Below are 17074 nucleotides of genomic sequence, written 5' to 3' on the forward strand. Positions count from 1 at the left end.
CAAATTTCATGGTGGAATGGGAGTTTGAACCTGAGTTTCCTGGATCCTAGTCCAGAACCCTAACTGCTGTAGCACTCTGGCAATTTGAGGCATTGCTCTTTGGCGGGCAGAAAACTCCCTGCATAATGAAAATGTCCGTATGGTACAGATGAGGAAGGCTAAATCAAACAAATGATTTTTAAAATGCCCCTTACCTCACCTAATGGGACCTTGGGTTTGAAACTGGCTGTTGAATGGAAATGGAAATGCAGTATTTCACCTATGCTGTTTTAAGGAACATAACATTCAAGATTTATTAAGGTTCAAGATTTATTAAGGTGCAGAGACTACTGGTAGCAACCAACCATCCCAAACATGTATTTAGTTCCACATAAAGGGTTGCCAGGTCTGTCTACCTTTCCACCAGGAGGGTAGAGTCCCTAGTACTTACCTTGTGTTGTTCATGAGGTTATTCCTCATGCACCCATCCTGGGGCTGATGTGGTGACGTCACTTCACCGGCTGTGCGAGCACTCCCATGCTCCGCACAGGCCAATTCAGCCCGTTTTGGGCCCAAATCAACCCCAAACAAAGCGCGGGAATGTACCCACGGCTAGCGCAGTGATGTAGTGAAGTCGCTGCACCCCCAGGAAGTGCATGCACGGCAGATGTTCCCTGAGTGCCTGCTGATGGTGGGTATCTCCAGGGGACTTGCTACCTCCCACTGATCACTAGGTGACCAGTGGGCAAGGGGGCAGATCCCCGGGAGTTTGCCCACCCCTGCCGTGTACCTGGGAACCCTTTTGGAACTCTGCTATCACAATCCCGTACCTTGGAGATTTATGCTATTAAACTAGGGTAATTTATACATGCCAAGTACACACACTGTCTCTGATGTGTACAATTTGAAGGTTCCAATACAAATTCCCTGACTACAAATTATCATTTTGTGGCCCATGTCTCTTCCAAGATAGCAAGGAATTGAGCAAAAGGTAGATGTTTGTCTCCTACGAATCCATGTCTTCAAAGAGCTAGAAAATGTCATATTCATGGATTGATCTCCAATAAATTATATTTTCAGGTTTTTTAAAAAACATTAAATAGTTACACTCCTACAGAACTTTCTTTCACAAATCAGAAGCATTTAGGGCAGAATTATATACTATAGCAGACGGAAGGCACCTGCAGTGGTCCCTTTGTTGAACTCATGGGCAGTTTGGGGATTTTGATAACAGGTAGTGAGTACCACAACAAAATGGCTGCCATGGTGATGGAGGGATTGTCATAAAATATTGGCCAATTCCATAGAAAAATTAGGAAATTGCAAGCCAAGTGCTGTCTGTCCTGTGATGAAGACAGCTGTTCCCATATGGGTAATGGGATTCCAAATGTCTAATCAAGCTCTTGTTCTACTTTAGCATGTGGTTTCCAGACCATCTCCCATCAGAAAGTTTACAGGGCCAGGTGTGCTTGTGGCTAATTTCCACTAGACAAAGTTCACAAGGCATGAAGTGCTGGGAACCCTGGACTCAACTGTGAACGAGCATCACAGTTACAAATTACTAGCATGTTCTTCTCTCTCAGATTGAGATTGGGGCTGTGGCACAATGCTGAAGGCTCTCCAGCCTCCCCCCCCCCCCCCCGCCCCGTTCTGTTACCCCAAATAGAAACAGTCTGGGGAAGGAGATGTTTGGCCTGTTCCAGAGTCTGGGGTCCCCACCATGTGAACTCCATCTTGGGGAAATTGACCCTTAGCTACAGTAGTGGAATGACATCAGGTGCCTTCATACCAGTATTTGCTTCCACCTCCTTCCGCCCATCCCTGTTGTTCAGCTAGAATATGAGTTTTCTTGGTGCAGTTAATGAGTTTCAATGGTATGTGGAATGATCTGCCATGTTTCTTAAATTCTTCAAGTTTGAGGATGGTGTGAAGGAGGCCCAAAGGAAATCTTGGTCTGGGAGGCTCTAGAGGTTCTCTTATAACCATGTATACCAGGAGCCCATCTAGAGGTTCTGTCTATATGCTATAAAAAATTGTTAAAATAAGAACCCCACACATGTTTAAGAGCCAAAACACACGTTAAGAAATACCTAGGTTCAGCACGTGTTCTCTTACCTCAAGGTTTGCTGGGATCTGTAGGCGTCCTGGAAGCTTAAAGTAGACGTCCTGGAAGCTTAAAGATCTGTAGGCGTCCTGGAAGCTTAAAGTCCTGGAAGCTTAAAGGATCTGTAGGCGTCCTGGAAGCTTAAAGGCGTCCTGGAAGCTTAAAGCTTAAAATACAGGCGTCTGTATTTCCCTTCCCCTTTTTGCTGCTCTGTAAATGCTAAACTTTAAGCTTCCAGGACGCCTACAGATCCCGGCAAACCTTGAGGTAAGAGAATACGTGCTGAACCTAGGTATTTCTTAACGTGTGTTTTGGCTCTGAGAAGTTAATGGGGCAGAAGCATTAGGAACGAGAGGGCTGCTCCTGTCACATCTTCACATCTTACGTGGCCCTGACTGGGCCAGCAAGCCTCATCCTTGCTCTCCCTGGTTAATTCCCACATACTAAGCGCCCTGACTTTCCCATAAGGTCATGAAAGCTCCAAGTTTTGCTGCTGCTGCTGCTGCTGTTCATGTTCGGGTGAGAAATGAAGCTTGGTCTAGAAGCCACTGATCCTTCTTTCCCGTCCTCTCCTTTCTGCCAGAGTGGAAGATACAGAAAAGGCATTTCTAGCCAGGCTGGATGAAATCATCCGGCTTTTTGATTCAACAACCCACTTCAGAAACATGGACTCCTGTTACTGTGAGAAGATTGTGGAGTCTGTCATTGTGCCCTTATCTCACCATTGTATGGCTGTTGAGAATTATGTCCGTGCCTTTTATTACTTGCTGGAATGTGCTGCCGCCTATGTATACCTCTCCAACAACTACATGGTGAGTGGGAGATCCCCTTTCAGTCCCCTAACCCCATCAAATGTATTGTCAGAGGATGGTCTGACTCCCAGATATACTGAACACAGTTTTGGGACATATCTGTGAAACTCTAAGAGCTGAACTACAGATTACACAGTCCTTGTGGCATTTCCAGACCTGCCGAGAGGACCTGCTACCAGACGAGACCTGCAAGTTCCCTCCTGGGAACTCAGTTCTTAGTTCTTAATTGCACAGTGGCAATTAATTAAAAACTAAAATGCCTAAACAGATCTTCTGGAGGAAAGCAACAAGATGCAGCTTTCCTATCTTGCTGGCTTCCAGATCTGAAGCCAGGTTAGGCACAACAGGTCACAGACAGATCTTTTGTTTAAGTTATCCAAGGTTGCCAGCTGCCTGGAGAAAAAAAAATATCCTGTCCATTCAAAAGAGGCTGTTATTTACTAGGCAATGTTATTGCTGTGCCGATTTCTTCACATTAAGCTTTTATTGAAGGGACAAGACATTTTTCTCCAGGCCTGTGGGCAACCCCTATGGAGATAGCTGCATGAAATAAGAAGCAGCAGGGAGCTGAACCTAAGCCAACATCACCAGGAACTTGGCGCAGGAACCGGAAAAGCTACCAACCACAGAATCAGTTCCTACTTAAACCTCCCTGTGGGACAGGTGACGATGATCGGCAAAGCAATTCCAAGCAGGTATATTCAGAATCAGGAACACTCCCAGGGAAGTCTTGTTCAAATTGCACTGTTAAAGCTTCTAACATTGCTAGGGATTGTACAAAAAATACAAAATGCTCTGCCCAACATTTACAATAGAAAGGGATGCAAACCGTATCCAGTTAGAATGGGTAGCAGCAAAGGGTGATGGTGGCGGCAGAAGCAGAGAACTAAACACCAGCTGATCTCTGTAAAATATGCACATTTGGCTTTTACAACACCCAGGAATGCATATTTCACTGCCAGAGCAGGGACGGAAAAAGTGAAAGTGCGTAGTTATATACTCACATTTCAGCAGAGAGGTTGTTTGCAAGGGAGAGTGGTTCACTTTAGAAAAGATGGACCTGGTCAATGCCCAGCCACAAATCCAGCCAATACTACTCTTTTTCTATCACAATACCGAGCCACTAGGCTCTACTCCCCGCCCAGCCCTGCCAAATCCCACTGCATTCTGTTCTCAATAATGTTGCCAGCACAAGGCTGGTGTGTATTATATTACTGCGATCTGTTCTTGGCCCGCTTGCGGAGAGAGCGGAATATAAATTCAAACAAACAAACAAGACTGTCAACCAGAGACAGATTTACAATGTGTGTGTGTGGGGGGGGGGGAATCTTGCTGGTGACATGACATTGCCAGTGATGCACTGATATCACTCTCTGTGTGCCTGGAAATGACATCAGTGTGTTGCTGGGGGCACTCTAGCATTTGGGGCAAAACTTACTACAGTATCGCTGGCAACAAGCTGCTATCACTTCTGGGCTCATGGAGAGTGATGTCAACACATCAGGATGCTGCCAATTGCCACATTTTCTCCTGCCACCCCGATGAGTAGCAGCAGCTGGCTGCAGGGGTTCCCTTACTCCCAGTGGGAACTGAGAAAGCCTGGGCAACACACATATATACGCCATCTCTAGATGTACTTTGGATTTTATCCAGGCCCTGATGAGCTGCCATAATTTTTGGTTTCATGATTTGACAAAGAAAGTTACAAAAAGTAAATTCTCTATTCTGTGGTATTCTTTAAGGCCTTTACCTACCTGAGTACAGCAGAGTGCTTGTTGAAATCCTTGGACCCCAAGCAGAAAATCATTAACCAGTTTGAGATGTCTGTTTTGTACTGTCTCAAGGGTGAGGTAAGAAACCAATGTATTAGTTAATACTGTGATATGTGGCACCCTCTGGATACTTCCAGCTGTTATTCCCCTCTCCAGCAAGCCCATCCTTGTGTTGCCTCCTTGCTGTCAGAAGCAAGTCCCATACAAGTTCTTGTAGAAACTGAGCTTTGGTTAGGTAAGCAAACATACTGGATGGAAATGATAATATTTGATTTATATACCGCCCGTCAGGACAACTTAATGCCACACTCAAAGCAGGATACAAAGTGTGTTATTATTATCACCATGTTTGGTGGGTGGGGCTGAGAGAGCTTTGAAAGAGCTGTGACTGACCCAAGGTCACCCAGCTGGCTTCTAGCAGAGGAGAGGGGAATCAAACCTGGCTCTACAGATTAGAATCCTGCTGCTCTTAACCACTACACCAAACTGGGGTGGTGGTGAGCACAGTCCTGTATATATCCTTCCAGTGCCATCCTAAGCAGAACCACACCATTCTAAACTAATCAGCTCAAAAGGGCATGGCACTGTTGGTCTATCAAAGTCAGTATTGGCTGTTTTGACTGACAGCATCTCTTCAGGGTCTCAGGTCTTTCACATCACATCCTGCCCTATCCTTTTAACCAGATATACAGTACTTTAGATTGAATAGAGTTACCAACCTCCACATTGGGCCTGGAGTTCTCCTGGGATTACACCTCATCTCCATACAACAGCGATCAGTTATCTTGGAGAAAGAAAGTGGTGGTTTCAGAGGGTGGACTCCATAACATCATACCCCTATTGAGCTCCCCCCACCAACTCTGCCCTTCCCAAGCACCACCCCCAAGTCTTCAGGACTTTCCCAATCCAGAGTTGGCAACCTTCAGACGGAACCTGGGTCCTTCTGCATGCAAAGCAAGATGCTCTACTTCTGAGCCATAAGCCCCAGTTCTACACATAAGTAAAAACACTTGCTGATTCTTAAAGTGCTTTGGGAGGAATGGCCCTTTGCAGCTTAAAGAGTAAGCAGCTTGCTTCATGTCTTCTTAGGTGGTTTCCACACAGGGACAGGCTTGTGTGCTTTGCTCATTGCCGATCCAGCCACTGATAATAGCTCAGCTGCAATAGGGTGCTGCTTTCAAGCTTCCCACCGTCTTTTTTTGCCCAGAGGAGGGAGGAGGGGGCTCAAAGCAGCACTTTTCTTGCTGTTTGCAAACAGCAAGAAGAGTGCTGCTTTCAAGCTTCCCGCCACCTTTTTTTACCCAATGGGAGAAGAGAGAAGGGAACCCCCTCCTCACCCTCCCAACGGGTAAAAAAAAGGTGACGGGAAGCTTGAAAGCAGCTCTTTTCTTGCTGTTTATAAACAGCAAGAAAAGTGCTGTGGCTGTTGCCGCTCTACCCAAAGCTTTCCAAAGCCCTCTGAAGCACTTTGGAAAGCTTTGCTTTGGTAGCTCAGCAATGCTGGGGCCAATTTGGAAATACCGAATCATTTAGGATCAGGCCCGATTCAGGTTAAAAACCTGAATCAGAAACCCGAAGCGCATACGCCTACTCTTTAATTCTTAGAATTTATTTCCACTTATAATACAAATTACAACTGCAATTTAAAATAATAAAAATAGAAAAACAAAATTTAAAAATATTCATTAAAATATTTTCAATTAATTTTTAACATAAGCAAGCATCCTACAAAGAATCAGAGCAGAGAGATTCCACCTTTCTCCTCTCCTCTGCCTATTAAAGCCTTTCCCCACATGGGTTATTTGCCCAGGGTTCAATACTGGAGGGAGTCTTTTCCCCCCTACTTCCAAAAGCAATGTGGTGCATTCATGCAATTCTGGGATTGCCCTGGCTTTTCTTCAATCTTTCCCAAATCTGCTTTGATCCAGAGTTTTGAGAGAAATCCCTGCAAAGCCTGCTGCGTGCATGGGATTTTCCTGGTCCTGCCCACCCCCATGGCAATCATTTTCCTGCCACTGGCATCTTATCTTAGAGCCAAACTACAAGTGATGCCTGACACAGGTTGGACACTTGTCAGCTTCCCTCAAGTTTTGGCGGGAAATGTAGGCAGCTTGGTGGAATGTTGGACAAGTGACAGTTGAAAAGTCCATTGGACAGCAGTTGGAGAGCCAAGCTGCAAGACTAGGATGCCTACATTTCCCATCAAAACTTGAAGGAAGCTGACAAGTGTCCAACCTGTGTCAGGCATCACTTGTAACTTGGCTCTTAGACAAATGAATTGGATTCTCTCTCTTCTCTTTCCTGTCTTATGTGTTCCTAAAATAAAAGAACTCTTCTTTTCCTTACTGAAGTAAAGGCAGGCTCTGCAGGATGGAAGGAAGGAGGGGGGGGGAATGTCCTGTCCCTTTAATAGAGATTGAATGAATTTACATGGCATGAATTTAAAAACAATATCAACTGATAATTTCTTGCAGAGGAAATTTGTAAGAAATGAAGGACTTTACATTGTTCCTTGTCTCAGGTTTCAGAGTGGAACATGCAACAGAGACAGAGAGATAGAGAGGTCAGGGCCTGTGCATTCCACCTTCCTACTGGAGGTAGCCCTGTGATATGCAGATTGCAACTCTCAGGGACTTCCCTCCCTGCTCCTGCAATGGAAGGTGTGGAGAAGGGCAGCGTAAAGTCCTTCACTTCTTACAAAACTGGTATTAAAGGGACAGCCTCAGGGACTAGTTTAAAAGTCGGAAATCCTAGCTGAGACTGATAAATCCAGTTGCTAGTCTCAGCATGGCAACTCTAGTTGTGGCACGCAGTACTAGTCTGGATTATGGTAGTGGTGGCTTCATATTCTAAAGCAGGAGATAAAAAGGGCAAAGAGTTTTAAAATGAAAAAATAACAAATATATTATATGGTGGCCTACCTTCTTCTTGACTTGTACGCGCACACAATGGATTAGATCCAGCCTGCTTTTCTGCTCCTGAAAAAGGAAGGAGGGGGTCCTCATTGAACATCAAAAAAAAAAGGCTGATCACTGGACCCAAATCCATACACTTACACACCTCTTTACGAACCAGACTATCTCTGGTTGAGGAACGTCAGTATACTAGCCTGATTATGTTCTGATCATTGTCCTTTTTGTCCCTCACATGTCTCTGTAGGTCTCTTACAATATGGGTCAGATTAATTTAGCAAAACGACTGGTGAAGAAAGCTTTGGAGTTGTTAAACAGAAGTTTCCCGCTGACCATAGTTGGAGCCTTTTTCATGTCCATGGTGGAAACTTCTAAACACATGTCGCATCAGAAGAAGCAGAATTCTTGGCAAATGTCTGATGGGTAGGATGCCAATGAACTTTTTTAGAGTTCATGGAGTTCAAAAGGATCTCATGCACTATTCAATCCTGCTTCTAGAACTCAAGCCTGGGTGGGATAGATGGCCTTTTCTACAAAAACCACCAAAACTTCCAGTCACGGGATTATATCACTTCCCTCCCTTTCTCTCTCAGCAGCATATTAATCTGATTAGATTCTCCTTCCCCTCAGTTGAGGTTTAGCATGGCAGCCAACTTCCTCTTCTCCAAGGAAGAGGCAAGACTCAGGGGAGGGAAGAGCAAAATTCCAGAGATGAGAACTGGATGGGTTGAAGATTCCCTGGCAGAGGATCTTTATTAATTTGCATTGTTTTCTTGGGAGTTACTGTACGTTTACTGCCCTGCTTTCCATCAGCAGTCTGGAAAGAAGGGGAGCCATCAAGAGTACTGTTTTGTGGTAATGTTTCCCTGTTTGTGCCATTTGGAGGATGTTTTATTCTAATGCCATTATTGGATTAATGCCACGCCTCCTCACACAAGCTGCAGTGGGCTGCTTATGCACAGGGCTGCTCACACACAATTTTATACGCAGATCTTTACGTGTTTATTGGTGAGACTCATAGGACAGAAGGCAGAGTACGTTCAAGAGGAAGGGAATTCACAATTTTGAGAAACACTGCTATTCTGTGTCAAAACCAGCACCTCATATATTGAGCTATACGGTCTGGATGGGCCACAAACCAGGCCAAACGTGAGAATGTAACCCAGTGGTTGCTTCCACGTGGAGATAATTCCCTGGGTGCTCTCATCGCAGCTGCAAAATCTGCGTTGGCAACAGCAATGGGGATCGTCTGCATATAAGTGTTCTCCAAGTTTCTTCTCATGCCCGCCATTCCCCCACTGTGATGCCTTTGAGATTTTTGGTGACTTTTAAAAAATCAGTAGCTGATTTGTTGATATAGTGTTAGAAGGCTATATACTGATATATCAGCTAGCAATGTTAAAAAACTGGCAAAAAGCCCGCCACTGGTAGGGAGAGCGAGAAATCACAGGGACAAGGGGGATACAGGAAAATGGCTGATGTGGGAAGGGATATCTGAAAAGCTGCACCTTTCTGTCCACAACGAGACAGTACCTGTTTCAAGTACAATTTTTCTTTAAAAAAATACTAAAGCAGGTTTACAAAGCAATAAAGAAAACTATGGAGGTAGAAAGGAAGCAGGATAAAGTCATGTGGAAATGCCATTGAAAACCACAGCAGGTTGGGATCATTTCCTGTGGTAGCCATGGGGGCCTGCAGTAGAACAGCAAGATTCAAGTCTAGTAACATCTTAAAAATGAACAAGATTTTCAGGGTATAAGCTCTTAAAAATTTATCTCCTGAAAATCTTGTTGGTCTTTAAGATGCTGCTGGACTAGAACCTAGTAGTTTGGGAGACACTCTAGTTAAAATCTTGCTTGTGTCAGCAAACAAGGGCTATTTCCACGTCTTTAAAACAGTGCAACACTCACTGAACACTGGTGACTTCGTCATGTGAATTCTGACGTCACCCCGTCATGATTCTGTTTTTGGGGTGCCATTGTAACTGCCTGCATCCGGGTGACGTCAGAAATTGCACGATGAAGCTGCCAGCATTCGGTGAGTGTTGCACTGTTCTAAAGATGTGTGAAAATGGCCAAGATCACACATAGAGACCTATTGCTCCTTCCCTTTTAGTAAATTTTAAATTTTATGAGGTATTCACTATATCTGATTTCTTATATATTAGAATTTAGGATTGTTGTAACCTTTTGTTGATGTTTCTTAATGGTCATTGACGGTAAACAATCAATCAATCAGTCTTGCTTATGAGGATGTTTTTTTTTCTTTTTTTTTTATTGATGCATCACTTATTATTACATTTCAATACAGTCACAGTTCTCCTATGATACATCTTTTACCCCTTTTGTAACCCTCCCCCCCGCAAGGTGACCATCCTATAACTACAAATTAAATTTTTAGCCACGAGCACATTTTTTTCAATTTTCCAAATATAGTTGTATTGGCTTCTCCATTATATACCCATTGAAAATATACAGACCATTTCTCTTTTATCTCCTCCATTTTCCCATCCCATGCCTTATCTTTTTTTAAACATTCCAACATATCCGATTGAATATATTCATACAAGTAATCATTCCATCTTTCTAAGGTCCATTTTAACTTCTCCTTCCAACCGTATGCAATCACTGCATGTGCAGCTAGTATCATCGCTTTGAAAATATCCTGGTTTTGTTTCTCAATTCTAGTGTTTTCCAATACACCCATGAATATTAGATCTACATCCATATTGAGGTTGACCTTACATACCAATGCTATTTTTCCCCGTACCTTGTCCCAGAAATCTATGACCTTTGGACACTCCCACCATAGGTGGGAGTACCACCCTTCTTTTGCATTGCAATGCCAGCAGTTAGGTTTCATCCCTTTAAGCATGTATGCCAATTGGGCAGGAGTTCTATACCACTTCATGATAATCTTCCTTTCAAGTTCTCTATACTTTTCTAGCTTAATTGCCTTCAAATTGACCATTAACTTATTAACCTCCTCAGAAGTTATTTGTTTTTCTTTATTCCATTTATTTTTTAGAGTTCTAAACATAAACTCCTTATCCCTCACCAATTCAAGGTAAATTTTCCCTGCCAGCCCTTTCTTTATTTCATCCACATATAATGCGTGTTCTATATTATTGTCTTCCCTTTTAATAGCTTGTTTATATTTGTCTTGTTTAATTAACTGGTGTAACCCCATTAAATTTAACCAATATCTTTCCCCCAATTTTTGATTCAATTCCTGAAGTGGTAACAAATCCCCTTGACCATTGTACATGTCATTCACTCTAGTTATACCTTCTGCCTTAAGATCTTCCCAAAATTTCGGGTTCATCTCCTTCTCCCAGATATACTTAAGTGGAGTCCATTTTGAGTTCTGTGGCATCATAGCCGTTTTCCACCTCTTCCAAGCAATCAAGGCTATTTTTCTTGGGCCTTTTGCTTGTCTTATCTCCTTTTGCAGATCTCTAGTATAAATTCCATAACTACCTGCTCCCTTATTGATTGCAGATTCTAATCTTACCCACTTATCCCCTTTCCTCCATTCTAGCTCCATCAATGCTTTCAACTGAAATGTATCATAATAAGCTTGCAAATGTGGGAGTCCCCATCCTAAATCATCTTGGGGCATATATACCAATTTTTTTGAGATTCTTGCTTTTTTCCGGCCGAACACCCAATTTTTAATATTTTCATCCCATTTCCCTATATCTTTCTGGTCCAGTTCTATTGGGAGTACCTGAAGTAGATATAACATCTTGGGTAATATAAACATTTTAACTGCTCTAATTTTCCCTAAAATACTCAAATGTTTATTCTTCCAATCCTTCAATTTCTTTGTTATCTTTGTCCAGACCTTATTATAATTGATTTTTTGTAGCTTCTCTATGTTTCTAGTAAGATATACTCCTAAATATTTAATTTTACTTACTCCTGAATTCATCCCCGTTAGAACTAATATCTCTCTTTTAGTTTCCCTATCTACGTTAAGAAACATTATTTCAGATTTCTTAATATTGACACCAAGCCCCGAGCTTGACTTGAAATCTTCTAAAATAACTAGCAGTTCTCTTATTGCCTGTAGTGGATTACTTATTGTCAGCAGAATATCATCTGCAAAAAGATTTAACTTAAGTTCTTCCTTACCTATTTGAAATCCCTGAATTCTACCACTATTTCGAATCCTGTCTGCTAGGGGTTCCATTGCTAACGCAAATAGCATCGGGGATAATGGGCAACCTTGCTTTACTCCTCTCTGGATTGAAATTTCTCTAGTATGTCTATCGTTTATTCTAATAACTGCTTTACCACCCCTATAAATTTCCCTTATAGTATTTAGGAACGGTCCAGTAAAACCAAATTTCTCCAATACCTGCATTAAATAATTATGATTTAAGGTGTCAAACGCCTTATAAACATCTAATTTTAGCAGAGCTAGGGTTTTCTTTTCTTTACCAAACAAAACATTTAATATATTTCTCAATGGATGGGCTATAGATCTATTCTTGACAAAACCATATTGATCTTCCTTAACTAGTTTTGGTAAATGTTTTTCCAATCTATTAGCTAGAACTTTTGCGAATATTTTGTAATCTTGATTCAATAAACTAATTGGCCTATAAGAATTTGTATCTAAAGGGTCTCTCTGGGGTTTTAGAATTGGAAGGATCTCAGCTTTCTTCCATGAATCTGGCATTTTACCTTCTTTTAATATATAGTTAAATAATCTTTGCATTTCTGGTATCAGTAACTCCGCCATTTCTTTATAATATTCTGCAGTAAATCTGTCTAAACCAGGGGATTTTCTATTTTTTAGACCCTTTAATACTTCTGCTATTTCCTGTCGTGTGATATCTTTATTCAGGCTCTCCCTCTGTTCTGTCGTTAAATTGTTTTCTAACCGTTCATCAAATTTTTGATTTTCTCCAGATTTAAATAACTGTTGATAAAATCTAGCAAATTCCTCTCTTATCTGAGTATTCTTAAAAAGCTGTTTATCCCCACCCCCCCTTGATGCATCCAATTTTTTGCTTTTCCTTCCTTGTCTTTAAGTAATTGGCCATTCTTTTCATTGTATTTATATTGATTCTGTGATATTCATTTTTCACTAATATTTCTTTCTTCCACATAGATAAAGAGTCTAAATTCTCTAGTTCTTTTTTAAGTTTTTTTAGGAGTTCTTGAGTCTGTCTACTGTAATTTTCCTGCAATTCTTTTTGTTTTTGTATAATTTCACTTACTTTCCTGCTTCTTTCCTTATTGTTTTCCCTTCTAATTCTAATTTCTTTAGCAATATAAACTCCTCTTATGACTGCTTTAGCAGCATCCCAGAGCAATTCTTCTGTAACTGAGTTCCTATTTTCTCTAAAATAGAGCTCTATATCTCTTCTTAAATCCATACGATCCTTCTCTGTTAACGGCATATTAGCCTTATATTTCCACATATTTTCTTTCTGGTCTTCGCTTAATTTGAATTGTGCTATCAAAGGGGCATGATCCGAAATCCATATAGGTTCAGTTATTGTTTTCACCACCTCCGTCTCATTTGTTTCCTTTATCAAAATATAGTCTATATATGAAAAGGTCTTAGATTTATTAGAAAAATATGTAGGTTGTGGTGTTTTCCCTCCATAAGTAAATGCGTCCTTCAATTTCCATTTCTTAAGTTTCAAAGTTTTACTTTTCTTAAAGTCATAATTAACATCTCCTGCTACAACCAATTCCCCTTCGTAGAAATTCTGTAATTTCTGAAATACCTTGTTTAAAAACCTTACTTGACCTGTATTTGGTGCGTATATAGAAGCTATTGTGAACTTCCTGTTGTTCAGCTTGAATTTCAAAAAAACATATCTCCCTTCTGAATCAAATATTTGATCTAATACTTGTATCTTTAAACCTGAGTGTACAAGGATAGCTACCCCTCTTGCCTTTTTAGTTCCTCTTGCCTCCACCTTTGTTTCCCATAATGGGGAATTCAGCAAAGGTTTCTTATCTTTTTTGCCTTTATGTGTTTCCTGTAGGCATACTATATTTATTCCCTGTTTTTTGATCAAATTTTTTAATCTGTACCTCTTTAGATCTGAAGCCAATCCATTTATATTCAAAGAAAGTAATTTAATTATCTCAACCATTCTCTTTTGTAAATTTAATATATGTGTGCTCATTTCTGTCCTTTCTTACTTTGATGGTCACCCCCATTCCCCTTCCCCCTTCTCGAAGAGCATCCCCTAAGGGGTATACAAGTGACATACGCCTCCTGACCTCTTCGTTGCTTATTTGAGGGTCACGTTCCCATCCCCTCCTCCCTTATTATTTAGTTTAAGCATGTTTCAATAGAAGCCACCTTACTTATTTCATATTTTATCCATTCACAATGAAAAAAATCAAAAATAGATTAACATCAGTGCTATATCTTCAAACAAAACCTTATTATGAAGTACCAGATGTAACCTAAGAGCGACTAGTGTCTTTTCTCAAGCGTTTTGGCTTGCTTTGTAATGACTGGCTTGACCCCCCTTCTTCTTCTTCGGTGCTAGTTGTAGTAATATCAAAAGCTTCCTGTTGCTCAGCTTCTTGATCCTCCGTGTTTTCTGGTTCTAATGACGCCGTACTAATTCCCAGTCTCTCCATCATTCTCCTTGCCTCTTCTGGGTTTTTTGCACGTAAGAGTTTACCTTCTCTAAATACCAAAATTACCACTGGGTATCCCCATGTAAACAATATTCCACTGTCAAAGAGTCTTTGAGTATAAGGTTTTAGCAATGCTCTTTGCTGCAGTGTCTCTGGAGAAAGGTCCTGTCTTATTATCACTTTAGAGCCATTAAACTGTAGGTCCTTCTGGCTTTTTAGCGTTTTATAAACAATGTCTCTTGTTTTCTCTCTTGCAAATGCCATAACAATGTCTCTTGGCTTTGCTCCCAGACCAGGTTTGGGACGGAGAGATCTGTGTGCTCTTTCTGTCTTGCTTATGAGGATGTAAGGTGGGTGGTGGCCAGAGACAGGGCCTTTTCAGTGATGGCACCTCATCTATGGAATATCTTTATCCTTGGGGCTAGTCTGGCCACCTCCCCTCCAATCTTTTAGGCCCCACAACTTTTCACCCAGACTTCTAATTAAGAGGTTGATCTTTTAAACTTGTTTTATGGTCTGCTTTGCCTTTAAAGCATTTCTGATACTTGTTTTGACTATATGTTTTAGGCTATTTTTATGCACTAGTTGGATTTTTAACAATGAGGTTTTATTTGATTTTCAATTGCAGTTACTTTTATGGAGTTATGTTTTTATTGTTTTATCTTATAAGCTGCCTTAAACAGGTTTATGGAAAGGCAGCATGGAAATAATCTTAATAAGTAAATAAAATCATAGGTATATAACTGTATGCAAGTATCAAATGCCTTTAACTAAGAGCTAAAGTAGAAGAGATGAATTACACAAGGATGCAAATGTGAAGGGAGTTGCAAAGTTAGCTGAGAAGCTGAGTTTTAAAAGAGATCGGAAGGCTTTGTCAATTTCCCCTCTCTACAGAGCCAGCAAAGATCACTCCTCAGAGGGTTTGTATATTTCCTCTTTGCCTCCTAGTAGGAGAGGTGAAACTGACAGAGCCTTCAGGAGGCAAAGAGGAGATTAGCAAACCCTCTGAGGAGCCATCTTTGCTGGCTCTGTAGAGAGGGGAAATTGACAAAGCCTTCCGATCTCTTTTAAAACTCAGCTTCTCAGCTAACTTTGCAACTCCCTTCACATTTGCATCCTTGTGTAACTCATCTCTTGTAGCTTAGCTCTCTGTGATTAATGTCTGGGAGGGAAGGGTTATATATGTTGAGCTGATATTTCTACATTTTTTCCTTGCCCACCAAACCCCCACTAATATATTTCATGTAATTCCTCCGGGGTGACAATTCCACTAGGAAATAACAGTGATTATCTTGTGGTATCTTTTGCAGCAGAGAGAAGAGATTAGCTCTTCTTTACCAGGAAGGCCGCTGCCTCTCCATACTCTGGCAGGTCTTTAGCCTGGATCCTGCTACAAACAGTAAGAAATTCGCCCACTTGGCAGCTCTCATGACAGTAAACTGCGCAGAGGAGTCTCAGGACGAGGCCCAGGTATGTCCATCATAACTAAAGCCCTCTGGCTCCAGGGGTTTCCTTGCCCGTGTCTTGTTTTATTTTTGTCACAGGGAAAACAAGTACCTGGCAATGTCTGAAGGCATGTATTCTAGACTGTTTGATGGGGATCAGACATCTGTTTTCTACCAAGTCACATACACAACCAGGATGGTTAAAGAAAGGTGAAAGGGTAGATTTGTTTCCCTCTTCCAATTTATGATTATTGACGAGGTGAGAATTCTTATCCACATTAATAACTCACCTTCTACATACGGCACTTCCATGCGTAGGTGCCATGCTCAAACGCCAGCGATTGTGTGGAGGCAGGGGGTGGGGCCAGCATGCTTGTGGCCACTGCTGCTCTGTGCGCATGCATTCGGTGCATGGGGATATCATGTGTAGAGGGCTACTGTAAAGACCCAAACAAGTATGTACTTAGCTCCAAATGAATTAATATTTCAAGTATGAATTTTTAATTAAGAGAATGATCCTTTTCTATAGTCTGCTTGTAGCCTGCAGATTGTTTAATAAGACCTGTTTGAAGCTTTTTAATGCTATTTCTGTTCTCGGGTTGGATTTTGAATGGCGGTGTTTTAAATAGTTTAGTAATTGTTAATGGCTTCTATGGTGTTTGATGTTTTGATTATTGTGACAAACCCCCTTAAATTCAGTATGACTGAAGAGGGCCACCTAAAGCATCTGGAATCCTGGACTCTTGGGGTTATTTAGAATAACTCCTTCATTCCCATTCTACATTGGGCCAGCTTACCAAACTTAATCCTTTTTAAACAAAGGACCAACCAACCAGTTTAGGCCAAATGCAATATTTGTCATGGAAGTTCAGAGTCAGTAACAGGTACTTGGCATGTGGGATTAGCATTTTGGTAATTTTCTGGTTGGTAACAGTAGCCTATGACATCAGAGATACCTGTTTACCTTGGATTGACTAACTCATCTAGTCAGTCTTACAGAGGAGGCTGTCTTAAGTTAGATTCCATTACCCATAAATATCTGGGAGCTCTGGATCTTTCCTTGTCTTTATTTGGAAAAGTGTGAAATAGAGTGACCCTGAGAATGGTGGGCAGGGGTTACAGACTCCTCCATCTCTTGGTGCTGCAGGGAATCTACATGCTCTGAGGAACTTATGACAGCCTAGATAATGTGTACTTAGTTGAGTTAGATCAACTTTATTGCTTTTTTTCTGCAAATCTGTGTGCTTTTTCCTGTTTTGTGTTTGTCCCCCCTTTTCAATCCCTTTTCGATTCCAACCACCCCTTTCCTCCCCTCCTGCCACTTTTATAATAAATCTTTTTATATAAAGCCATTTTTGGCTTTGTTTAGTACAGTATATTTCTTTGGCATGTTTCTCTTAATCTCTTCCCTGCATCCTAGACAGCACAGA

At 41.4% G+C, this 17074-nt stretch overlaps 1 protein-coding gene across 1 annotated transcript in view; it reads left to right on the forward strand.

Annotated features, from left to right (window-relative positions):
* LOC129330308 (adenylate cyclase type 10-like) overlaps positions 1-17074 on the forward strand; it is a 93274-nt gene that overhangs the window by 61925 nt on the left and 14275 nt on the right. Inside the window, exons 22-25 of the mRNA XM_054980342.1 lie at positions 2667-2895; positions 4638-4745; positions 7827-8002; positions 15510-15669. Coding sequence (XP_054836317.1) covers positions 2667-2895; positions 4638-4745; positions 7827-8002; positions 15510-15669 — 673 coding nt within the window. The remainder of the gene's footprint in view (positions 1-2666; positions 2896-4637; positions 4746-7826; positions 8003-15509; positions 15670-17074) is intronic.

Source organism: Eublepharis macularius, chromosome 5, assembly GCF_028583425.1.
Source record: "Eublepharis macularius isolate TG4126 chromosome 5, MPM_Emac_v1.0, whole genome shotgun sequence".
Taxonomy (NCBI): Eukaryota; Metazoa; Chordata; class Lepidosauria; order Squamata; family Eublepharidae; genus Eublepharis; species Eublepharis macularius.